The sequence below is a fragment of the Sturnus vulgaris genome, chromosome 8, assembly GCF_052056855.1.
Source record: "Sturnus vulgaris isolate bStuVul1 chromosome 8, bStuVul1.hap1, whole genome shotgun sequence".
Taxonomy (NCBI): Eukaryota; Metazoa; Chordata; class Aves; order Passeriformes; family Sturnidae; genus Sturnus; species Sturnus vulgaris.
The window spans coordinates 22,059,572-22,073,577 of record NC_142250.1 but is presented as its reverse complement, the minus strand read 5'-3'; the positions used below and the strand labels follow the sequence as shown (position 1 = coordinate 22,073,577).

Sequence of the window (14,006 nt, the reverse complement as noted above, 5' to 3'; positions counted from 1 at the left end):
TTCAGATGTAACATTATTGCCTTTGATGACATTTTTTTCCCAAGACGTTTAAAATCAGTCCCAACAGGATTGTAAAGTCACCAGAGCTAATCATAAACCCCATTTTAGTCTGATTCACAAGCTATCAATGGCTTTTCAGGCTGCAAGGAGGACAACTTAGCCACAGCATCATTTTACCAGTACCTCAATACATTTTACACAGTGTGACCACATACTAAAAATTGACACCACTTCCCTAAGATTGTTATAATAATCCTGCCCCATTTGGACAAGATCTCAAAATTGAATTAACTATTAAATTAACCACTGTTGGTATTACGTTCATTTGACAAAGCAGAATTGCTGACGCTGGGTCAGCGTGGCTGTAACCTCCACTGCTGTCTGTATGAGCACACACCATCAGTGGCACATGGCACTAACCCTGCTCACAGCTCGCAGCACGGAGCAGACCCTGCCATTCTCCTGCTGCAGGCTCATTGTCCCCAGCCAGCTGTGGCACCCCAGCACAGGACATGACAATGGCAGTGCCCTTCCAGGAGGCACCTAGAAGCTTGGGTTGGATTATCATGTCCTGTTTGAGCACTGAGTTTTAACCTGCCTCAGTTGTCCAGCCAGCCCATCAGTGAGCTGAGCCATGAGCTCCAAATGCAGTCATAGGAAACTGTTAAAGGCTCAGTTTTAATTTATGAATCAGGTCTCCTCTTAATCATATGTGCTATACAACATGTGAGCACTTAGTCTAGGATGACATAATTTTACAAGGGAGAAATAAGACAAGGAGAAAGTAAGGGGAAGGAGAAGGAAACTGATTTTGGTTTCTTATATAAATCCCTTCTTGGAGGAAGAGAGATTTTAAATGCAGTGATTGCATTTAAAAAAGCATACAATATCAAGCAATTTTATACATATTGCAATATGTCTTACATATATTCTCTGGATAAGTTTGTATTTTTCACAGATGGAACAAGCTTACAAATTTTCTGAAGTAATGAGAGGCTAATTTATCCATTCCATCAGTATTTTTTTTCCATTATTTTGCTCAGAACTTTCCTATTCTATCCCAAGTAAGATAAATTCAAGAAATAGTTAACATCAAAGCTTACATCATTTGCAACCCACTTTACACACTAATTTCCACACAGTGTTGTGTTTTCTTTTCCCCTGTGTTTTTCTTTCCTCCCTCTCCCATAAGCTTACACTTCACTCCTTCCTGGCCCAATATAGGAATAAAAGCAGGGCAATGTTTCTATTTCTGTCTTTGCCACTGACTCACTGTATAGTTTCCTAAGCATTTATATATTCCACTTGGATCCTCTGGTATCTAAGAAGAGGAATGTGTCGATGTTTTCTTTTGTGGTGAGAGCACTCACAATGTATCTCTGTGCAGATTCTATTGTGTTTGGTAAGGGCTGAGTCCACACTGTAACCTTCCTATCAATAAGGATATTAGTAGGGGTTCTGACTTCAACCTAGATCCCTGCTTTAATTACAAAAGTCAGAAGTTTATTTTTTGAGATTGATCAGTCAGATTTTACTTCAACCAATAGCCACAAAATTTTGAGGTAGGGCACTCATAGATATGCACACAAAAGAGCATCATCATAAACGCTCTCCTTTATAATGCATGCTAAAAAGGAGCTAGAGATAGTCACAGAGCATAATGTGATCCTGGGAACAGGAAATACACAGAGTTATTTTAATATGGAGAATGCTGGCTACCTTGTGCTACAGAGCCCTGCAGCACTACTGTCTGCTGAATATGCAAAAGCATTGCTCTTTCCTTTTCAGTGCTGTATTGCCTTAGGTCCAGCTACTGTCCCACTTACAACCCTTCATAAATATATTCTGTCCTTTGTGGTCATTTTATTGACTGCTAAATAAAAGTAAATGTATCAAGTCAAATTAACAAGTGTGTAGATAATTCTTACAAAATAAGATTTAGTCCTTACTATTGAAATGAACATCAGAGACCTACTGTGGTTTGCAAATGTTGGCAAAATCCACATGTGTGGAACTACAGATGGTTCCAAATAAGACAAAAGTGGAGTTGGTTCCTACAAGCCAGCCTGTGTTATTTTTACAGCTCCTATTGCTTTAACAAAGTATATATTTAATTAGAAAAGATTCTCCAGCAGTTGTTTGAATTATGAGTTAGTCTTACAGATAAACACATTAACAAGAAATGTATTCCAATTTTCACTATCATAGCAGGAATAACACAGTGGGCTGCTTAATGAAGACTCTCATGTCCAAGGCACAAAGAAAATAGAATCTTAAAAAACAGGACCAAATGTTAACAATCTGTTATGAAATGGTACAACCCAGCTAGTTTAGTTTAAATATCCTGATTTTTTTACAAGGTAAACTGCCAGCTATGCTGTTCAAGATTTATTTTAAAAATTTCCACTCTCTCTATTAATTACCAGAAATATCATAAGAGTACAATGGAAATCAGATACTTACTGCTTGAAAATTATATGTATTGGAACTAGTGACTGGAGTAGTTTTAATTAAGAGGCAAAGAAATTAAAAAATACATAGTGTAAAAATAAACATCTATTTTCCATGTCAATCAATTACATTAACTGATATTTTCTATTCATGTCCTAATCTCTTTTTTTTTCATGACAAGATTACCACGAAAATTCTTTGAAAACGAAGGATTATACCCTATTTGCATTAGGGTACTTTAGTGAATGTAGGCTGTAAATATGTGCTGTAATTATATGCACTTACATAGCAATATGCATATTATTATAATAACAAATAAAAGACTGTTGAAATACATCAGAAAACACCTTCGGCTGAAAAATATAGAGGCAGGGTTTGGGTACTGCTAACAACTTATTGCCAAAATGCAGCAGATCCTAACTAGAGATCTTAAGTTTCCGTGCTTTTCTTTCATTACATAAAATTTCAAAACAAAAAATAAACAGCTCAACACTATTTTGGTGAAAACAGTTTCTGACAGCCAGGTTTGAGCGCATTCCCAGTGCACGTAAACCGGCACGAAGTGAGATCGTGCTCGCTAACCGAGCTGGGATGTGATCGCGGTCTCCAAAAGGAGACACTTGGGAAGCGCCAGGTCCTGCCTCGCCCCCGCCCCTCGGACAAGCACAGGGCTGGGACAGGGCTCGTCCAGGGCGATGATGTGGGGAAAGCTGGCCCGGCGCGGTTGGGAAGAGCCCGATCCCGTCCCGGCCGGCCCCGCTCGCTCGGGGCCGCTCGGCACCGCCCGGAGCCGCGGGCGGAACGCGCACCCAGCCCGGCCCCGGCGAGCCGGGAGGCGAGAGGCGAGGCCCCGGCAGGTCAGTAGCCCGGGCCAGCCCGAGCCGCCGTCGCCGCGGGCACACGGAGGGCGGCGGGCGGAGATGCCCCCGGGGGCGGCGGCTCGCAGAGCCGCGGGCAGCGCTGGCCGGGGCAGTCCCGCCGGCTGGAGGGGCCGGGAGGGCCCGGGCAGCGCCCCCGATGGAGAGCGCGGAGCTGGGGGACGGCCCGCGGGTGCTGCGGGCACTCACGGGGTGCCTGCTGGGCGCCCTGGTGCTGAGCACGCTTCTGGGCAATGCTCTCGTGTGCCTCGCCATCCTGCGCTTCCGCCACCTCCGCAATAAGGTCACCAACTGGTTCGTGCTGTCACTGGCCGTCTCGGACCTCTGTGTGGCCGTCTTGGTGATGCCCTGGAAGGCGGTCACTGAGGTGGCTGGAGGCTCCTGGCTCTTTGGCAGCCACTTTTGTGACACCTGGGTGGCCTTCGACATCATGTGCTCGACTGCCTCCATCCTTCACCTCTGCATCATCAGCCTGGACCGGTACTGGGCCATTGCCAGCCCCTTTCGGTACGAGCGCAGGATGACGCAGCGCCTTGCCTGTGCCATGATAGCCATGGCCTGGGCTCTCTCGATCCTCATCTCCTTCATCCCAGTGCAGCTACACTGGCATAAAGCCAAGGACAGCAGAGATCCAGGCTCCTGGCTACCTGGGACACCCCGCTGCGATGTCAGATTGAACAGCGCTTATGCCATCACCTCCTCCCTTATCAGCTTCTACATCCCCGTGGCCATAATGATCATCACCTATACCAGGATCTACAGAATTGCCCAGGCCCAGATCCGCCGCATCTCCACCCTTGAGAGAGCCGGGGGCCAGTGGCCGGCTCCTGGCAAGGAGCCCACCTCCTCTTTGCGGAGTTCCTTGCACAAGGAGACCAAGGTGCTGCAGACCCTTTCTATCATAATGGGAGTCTTTGTTTGCTGCTGGCTGCCCTTCTTCCTGCTGAACTGCCTGCTGCCTTTCTGCCAGCCCAGCCTCCGGGGAGACCCTGAAGGACAGTCACTCTGTATTGGCCAAACCACCTTCAATGTCTTTGTGTGGTTTGGCTGGGCCAACTCTTCAGTGAATCCAGTGATCTATGCTTTCAACGCAGACTTCAGAAAGGCTTTCAGCAATCTCTTGGGCTGCCGGTGCTGCTGCTGTGGCACACCCAAATCGCCTGTGGAGAGGATCAACTTCAGCAATGAGCTGGTTTCCTATCACCATGACAGCACCTGCCAGAAGGAAGGAGCTGTCCCATCCTCAGTACCTCCTGCTGCCATCACCGCCTGGGTGCAGCCCATGCCCCATGCCATAAGCCTCCAGGGAGAGGACAGCAGTGAGGAGATGTCTATGGAGAAGAGGGTTGTGACTTCTCAGACACAGACTGGCCCTGGCAGCAGCACCAATAGTTGTCAAGTGCCAGCTATTTTACAATTGGGTTGCAAGGCAAAGCCATCCCTGGAAACGGTTGCCCCCGTACAGACAGGACTTGGTCAGTGTGAGGGACCCCATTGCCTTGTTTCAGAGGAATGAGTGATTAAACACTTCACACACAGCCACTATACAGGGAAAGGGCTCCTTGTCTCCATCTATGTTCCCCAGTAACAAAAGTCCCATGCCAGAGGGATGGGAAAACACTGTTCTTGTCACAGATGGGCGATAGGCATATGGAGTCCATTCCAAAGGCACATAGCAGCCACACATTAACCTCTTCCCATAGCCACCTTCACCCCTTACTCTCACAGGCATTATACATCTCCCATGCATTTGTTCACCCCCATTCTGCAGTCAAATTTGAGATATGTATTAAGAATAATGAAATAATTAAATCAAAGTAAAAAGACCTCATAGTTCAGGCAGCCAATCCCTTCAGAAAGTAGAAATATATTATGATTCACAAAATAAAGAATGACCAGGTCATCTCTGTCAGCCCATTTTACTACTTGCAAATATGAAGAGCAACAAAAGGTGGAACAAATAGGTATTGGATGGCTTGCTGGAGAGAGAATACTGGGAAAACTCTATGATCATTTCTATGTGCGTAGAAGGGTTCAGCAGACATTAAGGCAATACAGTGTTGTCTCACTGTCCTCTGTTTCTCTGTCCACTACTTAAAGTTTCTGCTGCTGACCATTTAATACAGGGCTCCACTAACTACCATCCTTGCCCCATTTTTTCTGTCCCTCACCTCTGATGGATTTGCTTTGATTTATCTCAGGAAGATGATGAAGATGCAACTGTCCAGAAAGAGACATTAAGAATGCTTACACTGAAGAGTTTTCTTGGGCATTGTCTCATAGACGGCACAGATGATAATTTTAGAACAGTGATCCATGCTGAAAGGACAGCAACAGAAAAGAGACTCTCCTCCCAGTGATCCTGCTTCCTGTGATTTTAAACCGTGTGTTTAAGTCCCTGTATGCATTTCCCCCATCATTAATTCTTATGAGAAAATATGCTCTTGCTGTCCTGCTCTTTTCAGGAAAGTGTCCTTGGGGAATACTCAGGTGTGACTGCAATCTGTTCTTCATGGGCTACACTGGCAGGACAAGAGGTAATGGGCTTTAAGGAAGACCAAGGCAAGAATTTGGAAAAACTGACTAAGAATAAGGATAATTAAGCACTGGAGTAGATTGCCTAGGTAAATTGTGACATCTCTCTAGTAAAATGACTGTAAGCTTCTGCCAGATATGACAATGCCATGTCTTGGGGCAGAGGCACAGAGTAATGATCTCTTGAGATAATCTCTAGTCCTGCTTCACTCTGACAACGTCTCCTTAAGAAACATTGAACTTAAGAAGTTTGGCTATGGTTTTTTTTTGTATGCAACTATCCTTGGATATTTTCTTGAAGGCAAAAAAGATACAGAGAAGAACTTTGAGATGGCATTGGTATACTTCCTTTCTTTTAGTGATTATCCATGTTACTGAGCATTTAACAGCAATCATTCAGCATGCCTAGTGCCTCCTCTGGAGAGCAATCCTGAAATAAACCTGGTGCTGCCTTAAAAAAGATACAAGGTGGGTTTTTTTGTTTTGAGTCCCATTTATTAATTTCAAGGTGATCATATATGAACTGTGAATGCAGACTCTAACTCCTTAAAAAAAATAAACTCAAGAAATTATATCTTAAAGCTGTAAGAGACATCTCATCTCACCCTCTCCACACTAAAACTCATCCTGGGGAGATACAGATAAATCTGACAGAATACTGCCCTGAAGTGTGACTCCCCCACTGCCTGCTCTCCTGTTTCTGCTGCATGAGCTTCAGCTGGCTCCATCCCTCAGAGAGTGAACTGTCCCTGCCCACACACATCTTCCAGCTCATGGGCCAGCACTCTTCTGGCAGTCAAGGCCACACATGAAATTATTGTGAACATGACATGGTTGGTTTTGTTGGTTTTTTGTTTAGTACGTGTACAGTCTCGTTATTAGTGACAAAAGATGTTAATTAATGGAAGAGAAATATTCACTTTCTCACAAGGTTTGCCCTGCTATGGGGGCTGTCTCATCCAGGAATTAGGCTGGATTTACTATTTAGAGTGATGATGAAAATGGTGAAGGGCAAAGTGGGTAGCAGAAATTAAGGAGCAGATATAATTGAACCATGTTTTCTCTTATGAAAAATCAAAAATGCGTGGTAGCTTCAATCTATGAACCTATATTTGTGTTGAGAATGGAAAAGCTATTTGTGTTAGTGCTTGTGGCTATAGTTTAAATATGCTTCTTTAATAAGTCAGATTGTACCTGAAAATAAATGTACATTTTCCTGAAGAAAAACTCCTGGTCTTTACTGCAGCTTTTTAAAGTGACAACTTGAAATTGGTTTTGTAAGCAATGCTGAAATAATTGTTTGTAGCTAATTGCTAATCGTTATTACTGATGTACAGATGATACAACTGTAAACTACTGTAATGTGTAAGGTCTGCTGCAGTAAGTGCAGTGTAATGATCAAGACTGCAATAAATTTCAGAAATTGCATATTATCAACTCTTTCTTCTCATTTTCAGTAGCATATTACTGAAGGTACTTCATATGAAACTACACTACATAGCTATTCAGACTACATCTGCTGTTGCTGATTTAATAACATGCAAATATTGATACTGTATGTAGTTTTATTTTCCTAGACTGGGAAGCATTCTACAGGTCACCCACTTGTGTGAATAGTAAATGAGCAAGACTTATTTTTCCTAATAATTTTTGCAATGATTATTTGTGATTTCTGACTGACATTTTCCTCATGACAGGGCAAGTTCCTATGTTAGATTACACAAGATTCAATTAGTATTGTTATGTTCAATTGTGATAAGAAATATTAAAATCATTACAATAAGCCAAGGTTTACTTCAGCAGAAATTAAGAGGCGAAATTATTTTCTATTTACACTATTGCAGCCACTCAAAAGAAGTATCTTTCAAAGCAAAAACTTGGCAGGGCTTTGTTATCTATTTCTGTGCCACAACTTTCTTGGCTTGGCAGGGCAAAATAAATCACAAACAGTAAAGTTTTTTCTTTTAGGGAGATCTGTGGCTATTCCTTAAATGCACTTTGTATAACTCAGATCACCAAATGCAGGTATGTCCTTATGGATTCACCACAGTATATGTGAGATATTTCCCTGTCTAAAAGTAGTTCATTTCCATGCCTAATAGTACCTCATTTACAATACCACTGACATCACAGTGACCTAAAAATAGTTTCTAAATAGCCCTGGTGTCAAAACAGTGCAACCTCACAGATACCTTATTGAAACACTCTTATTAGCCAGTGCCTAAATGTCTGTATCAGAACCCAGTTCAGCACAGCAAAGTACAAATGTTGGGGTTTACAATGGATACCAAATGCCACTTCTGTTCAAATAATTCCCACTCTCTTTCCTTCTGTCAGTCTACAAACCAGCTGCAGGTCTTGTTTCTTTATTATATAATGAAGATAAATACAAAATTCTTGTGGTGGTACAAAAGGTCAAGTAGCTGAGGTTATGGTTATGTGCAACTCTAGCAAATGCAGAATCCAGTGAAATATCAATGTAAGGAAAACAAGATCATACCCCAATTGTATGTATCACACCTCCATTTTTTTTCATATCCCTCTGATTAGTATCAGATGCCTTCACATTTCAGTTAAACTTTCTGTGACAAACAGCTCAACTATGTTGCAGAAAGAGAAGCCTGTTACACAACTCGGTTGTCACAAGCATCTGTTGCTCCTTTGCCTTTGCCAAAATCATGCCTCTTGTTTCACATGAGGCACCTACACACACCAGATTGAGCATATTTCAATCACTTGAATATCAGTAATAATTCTTTTGTGAAAAAGTCTTTATACTCCATAAACTGTTTTTTCCCCTTAATTTGGGAAGCTGAAGTGCCTTTCTGGATATTAGCCACTACCAGCCCAGTCCCCCTGGACTCTGATTACCTACATGGTTACAGACTCCCAGCACATAACTTTATCTCACTGAATTAGTTTCACTCACTCTCCTGAAACCTCTTGCCCTTCCCACACAGTGGGATGATCCCCTGGGCACAGGCTATTCCTCAGATTTCTAGTTCTCTTAGGAACTAATTTTCATTTACACCAAAGAATGGCACAAATATGTTAAAGGCCTGATTTTTTTTTTTCCTATCATATTTGTCTTGAAAAAACTTCACTGTAGTCCTGATCTGGCCTTGTTATTCCTTCCCAGTCCCTACTTGTATCTAATTATTGAAGAAAACCCAGGGTTTATAAATTCATTTCACGTTTCTCTAAAGTTAGGTAGTACATGATAGGAAAACTGCCAATCAGTGGAACTACTGACAGCAGTAAACAAAGTTTGGATCTGTACCCAAGATTTTTCACATAGTGCATAGTATGAAATGAATGAAGATGCTAGAGAAAATGTAGGTTTATCTTCATCAACAAGAGGAGAATTTCATCTTGAGACAGTTTTAGTTTGCCTTAGGTAGTGAGAAGACATTTGTAAAATTTGCAGAAACTGTTGCTAGGTTTCCTTTTTTCTTTAAGGAAAATTTTCATAGAGCTTTTTGCAGTTCAACATTTTAATCGATTTTTAACTAATTAAATTCATCTTTGCTCCCACCCTCAGTGAGAACACATCACTTCATTTTATTGTTTTCATATTTAAATCTGAGCAGGCTGAATGGGGTCTATACATGCTATTTCATGGGCTCACATCTTGTGATGACTTTTGCATGAAACGTGAGCAAGTTGTCTGAGCTTCCATTACAGTCAGGGGAAATTTAGGCCAAAGAGTCAAAAGTGTCTAGAGAAATTTACTGACTGAAGATACCTTCTTCAGGGTGAGAGGAAAAACTGGCTAGACTGACTAGCTGAGAGGGAAAAAAGTCAGTGATGCAGGATAGCAAGAGAAAGGGAATTACAAGATCCAGTGCTCAGACAAACTAGTTGCAATTTTTTGGTATTGGTGAAGCTGAATCACTCAGAGATAAATGAATGAATAAAATAACACAGAATATAGAATATTTACTAATGCCTAAGTCAATAATATAATCATCAGAGATAACATCATGACAGGTTCTTGGTGCACATGTGCTAACAGAAGGAGAGAAATACATAAAAGAACTGAGTTTCAAGAGATGAAATTGGTAATTAGACATTGCCTCATGTTTTGGATTATAGCAGAATATTAGTACTGCCAAACCACATTGTGACAATCAATTAACAGATTGTGGTAATTAATAACCCGAATTTCTACTCTAAGGATATTTATCTGGTAGTACCAGTGTATCCAAGCTGTGAATTACCAGTTTCACCAGACTGATGCTTCCTTGGTGTGCTACCAGCCTACAGTTTTTAAGCTCTTCAAGGGTTTAAAACCCCCAACACTTGTTACCATCACAGGTAACATCCAGAGCAGCTTTCACTGGGAACAACAGGGCTTTGGGGACTCACACTTCACTGCAGGCTTCTTCCAAGAAAGGGGTTAGGTTACATTCTCACTGTATTGCTGACAGCTTATGCTACTGAAGAAGCACAAAGTCGTTTGAAAATTGTTTGTAGTGGAAGCCATTTCATTGAAGTGTGTTAAAAAATTACTCTGATGATCCTTAGAGGCATCACCTCAGCACAGGTGGGAGGAGTCCAGGGACAGGGGAATAGAGATAAAACAAAATGCCTTTTGTGCTGAGCTGATATCTGACAATTCAAACTGATTTTATTTGCAGCACAGGTCACTGCGCTCACTACTACCACCACTTTTGGTTCCAGATATTGCACAACAGTTGTTTATCTGAATATGTACTACATTTAAAATTTTCTATAGGAGCAGCATTTTATTTTGCTTCTGAATAACCCCCTTTGTGAATTTAAGCCTAACTTTCAGTGACAGGCAAGCTAGACAGGCACAAAATTTGAATTGTAAATGCTTTGTTGAGCTTCAACTGTTGTTCAGTATGCCTTACTTTATAAAGCTGAAACATATAATTTTGGGGTGGCACAAGCTGAGTTCAAACAATGCCTCAAGCATATGCTTCCAAATATATATTTTCTCTTTAAGTGTTGCTACAACATTTCTGCTCCCCTGCAGTCCAATCATGAGAGTCATTCCTGCGAAACACACTGACAGAAAATGAAGAAAATCTATATCCAATATTTAAAAAAAACTGAAACAAAACAAAAAAAAAGCACCAAAAAACCCATACCACCAACATCTTGGATGTAGAACAGTAGTACAGGGAAAATTTTCACATCATTTAATGCCATTGATTGACATTAATGCTTCTAGATTACTTAGAAAAATCATAATTTCCTTTCAAGAAATGCTTATTGCTGTCTCTGAGCTTCAGCTGTGAGAGTGATTTCAATGAAATAGGCAGTTTTTAGCATTATATGCTGACTTACACTATAGGATTTTAGAGGCAGAAGACTCTTCACTCTTGGCAAGGGTATCACATGTGGTAGGAAAGGAGAACCCTGCATGGCACATTACTCCAGGAACAAATACTCTAAAACGTCAGTCTAGTGATCCAGGTTACCACGGGATATACAAAGAATTTCAGCACCCCCAGGGGTTAACTGGGGAGAAGTGGATGTGTTGAGCAGAAGGCATCATTGCATGATGTTAGGTGCCCAGCCCAAGGGCTATCAAAATCACACTCTTGTACCACAAAACAGATTCTCCCTGAATTTCAGTGTGCCTGCATGCAATCCCACTGCTCTGTAGTGCCTGCTACCATGCATGTCCCAGGCACTGCAAGCAGCTCCTTCCCTGGTACTGGGACCTGGACACTGTGGTATTGCTATGATTGTGTTACTGCCTGCTCCTGTAATTCTAAAGGTCTCATCATTATGCTCTTCTAATTAGTCAGGGTGTAGAAAAAACATTTTGCATTTCTAATTGAGCCTTTTAGGCCCAGAGAGACCAGGATGCAGAAAGGAGAAAGCAGCTTTAATGTCTAACAGAAGAAAAGACACAAACCTGACCGTGTGGGATGTGGAAACTCAGTGGCCTGTGTAGTGGCAAGGAAAATGCAAACGAGCAAGAATATGATAGTCAACTGCCTTAATTAATATTACATTCTTAGTTCTTCTTTTTTCAGGTGTCTTTCTTTGATATTTGTTGGTTATGGCGTATGGTTTTTTATTTATTTGATATTTAGGCAGAGTATAGTTCTACTTAAGAAACCCAACGTGAAACTCATTTGAGTTTTGTAATACAAGAGCCACCAATAGTAGGCTGACAGAGTATATAAGGCTTTGTACAGCCTGTGTATTTCTGCCCCATAAAAATCATTATCATTTATATGACAGGACCAACTTCATTGTTGCTTGTATCTAATACACCAGCATTCTCCCCTCTATTTTGGAAGTTTAGATAAAATCACAACGTAAACATAAACATAATCCATTTAAAAAATGGGGTTCCTTAGAAAAACATCCACCTTTTAGGAACATGACATCTTTCACAATTATCTGTTTTGACATTTACTTTTTGCTGTAATAGTCTGCAGATCAGCTCACACCATGGAAAACCAACCCTCAGCTTTCAGCAGGTGGCAAAAGAGTTCAGTCCAAATAAACTGACTGTGCAAGTTAAATATCTGAACCTCCTCCAGTATCAGGGGAGGTATTTTACTGTGGAGACACACAGAAAGCACTATGCATATTGCATTTTTGTCAATTACAAAAAATTGACTATTTCTATTATTTTTTACGAAATGAAATTAAACATACCAAGACAGTTTATTGTTACAAGTTTTATAAATTTGCCATGTAGGTTTTCTGGAATTTTAAGTGGAGTCTGGTAGTTCAGACCTTTTGTTCTAGAAATCTTTTTTTTTAACTTGTATTCCAACGTACAGCCTTTTTACTCAATTCATAAGACATTTAAAGGCACTCAGTCTACTGTTTACAGCTTGGTTGTCAAATAATTGTGATTTGTTTCCTCGTTAAAAAGCTCTGTAATTACATTTTCTTACTGAAACCTTCACAATTGACATTTTCAGAGTGTGAAGTTTCCTTACATTTCATGAAGAGAAGAAAAGAAAGAAGCTGTGAGTTATCTCAGTGGTCTGTACAATGTTTCCTCCCCTATGTGGTGGATGGGGGTTCAGTTCATGCCTGGTACCAGGTTTTACATCCCCAGCTCTCCTCATGCTGTGCCTGCTGCTTCTGCAGTAACAACATGCTCTCACACCATCTGATACAAGAGTTCTCTGATAACATTTTAAGAGATAATCTCCTGCATCACTTCAGCTCCCCGTCCTTCTGCTCTGTAGCTACTCTTGTCACTTAAATTACAAAATAAGCCTTTCCTGGCATGTTGGTCACCTCCAGCACACTGCAGCCCAGAAATAGTGTCAAGATGCATTTGTTGAGCTAATTTTAACACTTTATATTTCTATAAATATTCAGATTAAATGGGTGCTTCCAATCATTGTCTGTGCCTAAAATAAGGAGACAAGAGCAATTCAAAAGGGAGTTCATTTTCCTTCTGCAATACTTTCGTGGGGTTTCAGTTGCATGTAGGTCTGTATGCATGTTGCTACAACAAAGAGTATTTTCCACTTCTTCAAACTGACCACAGGACGACCAGCCATAGGTTCTATGAAAGGAAATGGTATTTTTGACAGTCTAATGGAGTCCTCTGTGTAGTACTAGCTGAAATAAATTCCTTCAATGATTTTCTTTGCTATTATTTTGAACGAGCTTAAAGAATGGAAAAAGCAAAGCTGAAATTCAGCCTTTCACGAGACAGAGTTTGGATCAGCTGATGGAAAAGCCTGGAGTTGTAGAGGTGTTCTTGCAGCTGCCATACCCAGCTCAACAAGGACCATTGTCAACACTGAGGTCAGTCCATTCATTGCACAGTGAAGAATGAAGGTAGGAAATAGTGGTCATGGGAGTTCTCTGCTAATGGGAACAACAATGACCCTTTGATAAACATTTGAGAAGAAGAAATTAAAAAGCTCTAAGTTTGCTTATGAAGGTAAAGAATAAGCATGGCAACCTTTACATGGCTGATAAAGCAACGTCCTTAGTGGAACATTTAAGAGGTGGCCTCTTAAATATGAAAAATAACATGCTTTAAAAAACAGTGTGTGGTTATGCATGTCTAATCAGAAACACAACAATCTGAGTTGAGAATATACAAGTTAACTAAAGAAAGGAATATATACATGGTGAAAGGAGCAAAGCAGTTCCTGTGGAGCAAAGGAGCCACTACCA

General features: G+C 41.2%; 1 protein-coding gene across 1 annotated transcript; it reads left to right on the top strand.

The window, feature by feature from the left end:
• The first annotated feature begins 3,468 nt into the window (after positions 1-3,468).
• Positions 3,469-7,266, top strand: LOC106852584 (D(1)-like dopamine receptor). The gene has a single exon (XM_014875294.2). It carries the CDS (start codon positions 3,469-3,471, stop codon positions 4,843-4,845), a length of 1,377 nt encoding a protein of 458 aa, XP_014730780.2. The 3' UTR covers positions 4,846-7,266.
• Positions 7,267-14,006: the final 6,740 nt, after the last annotated feature.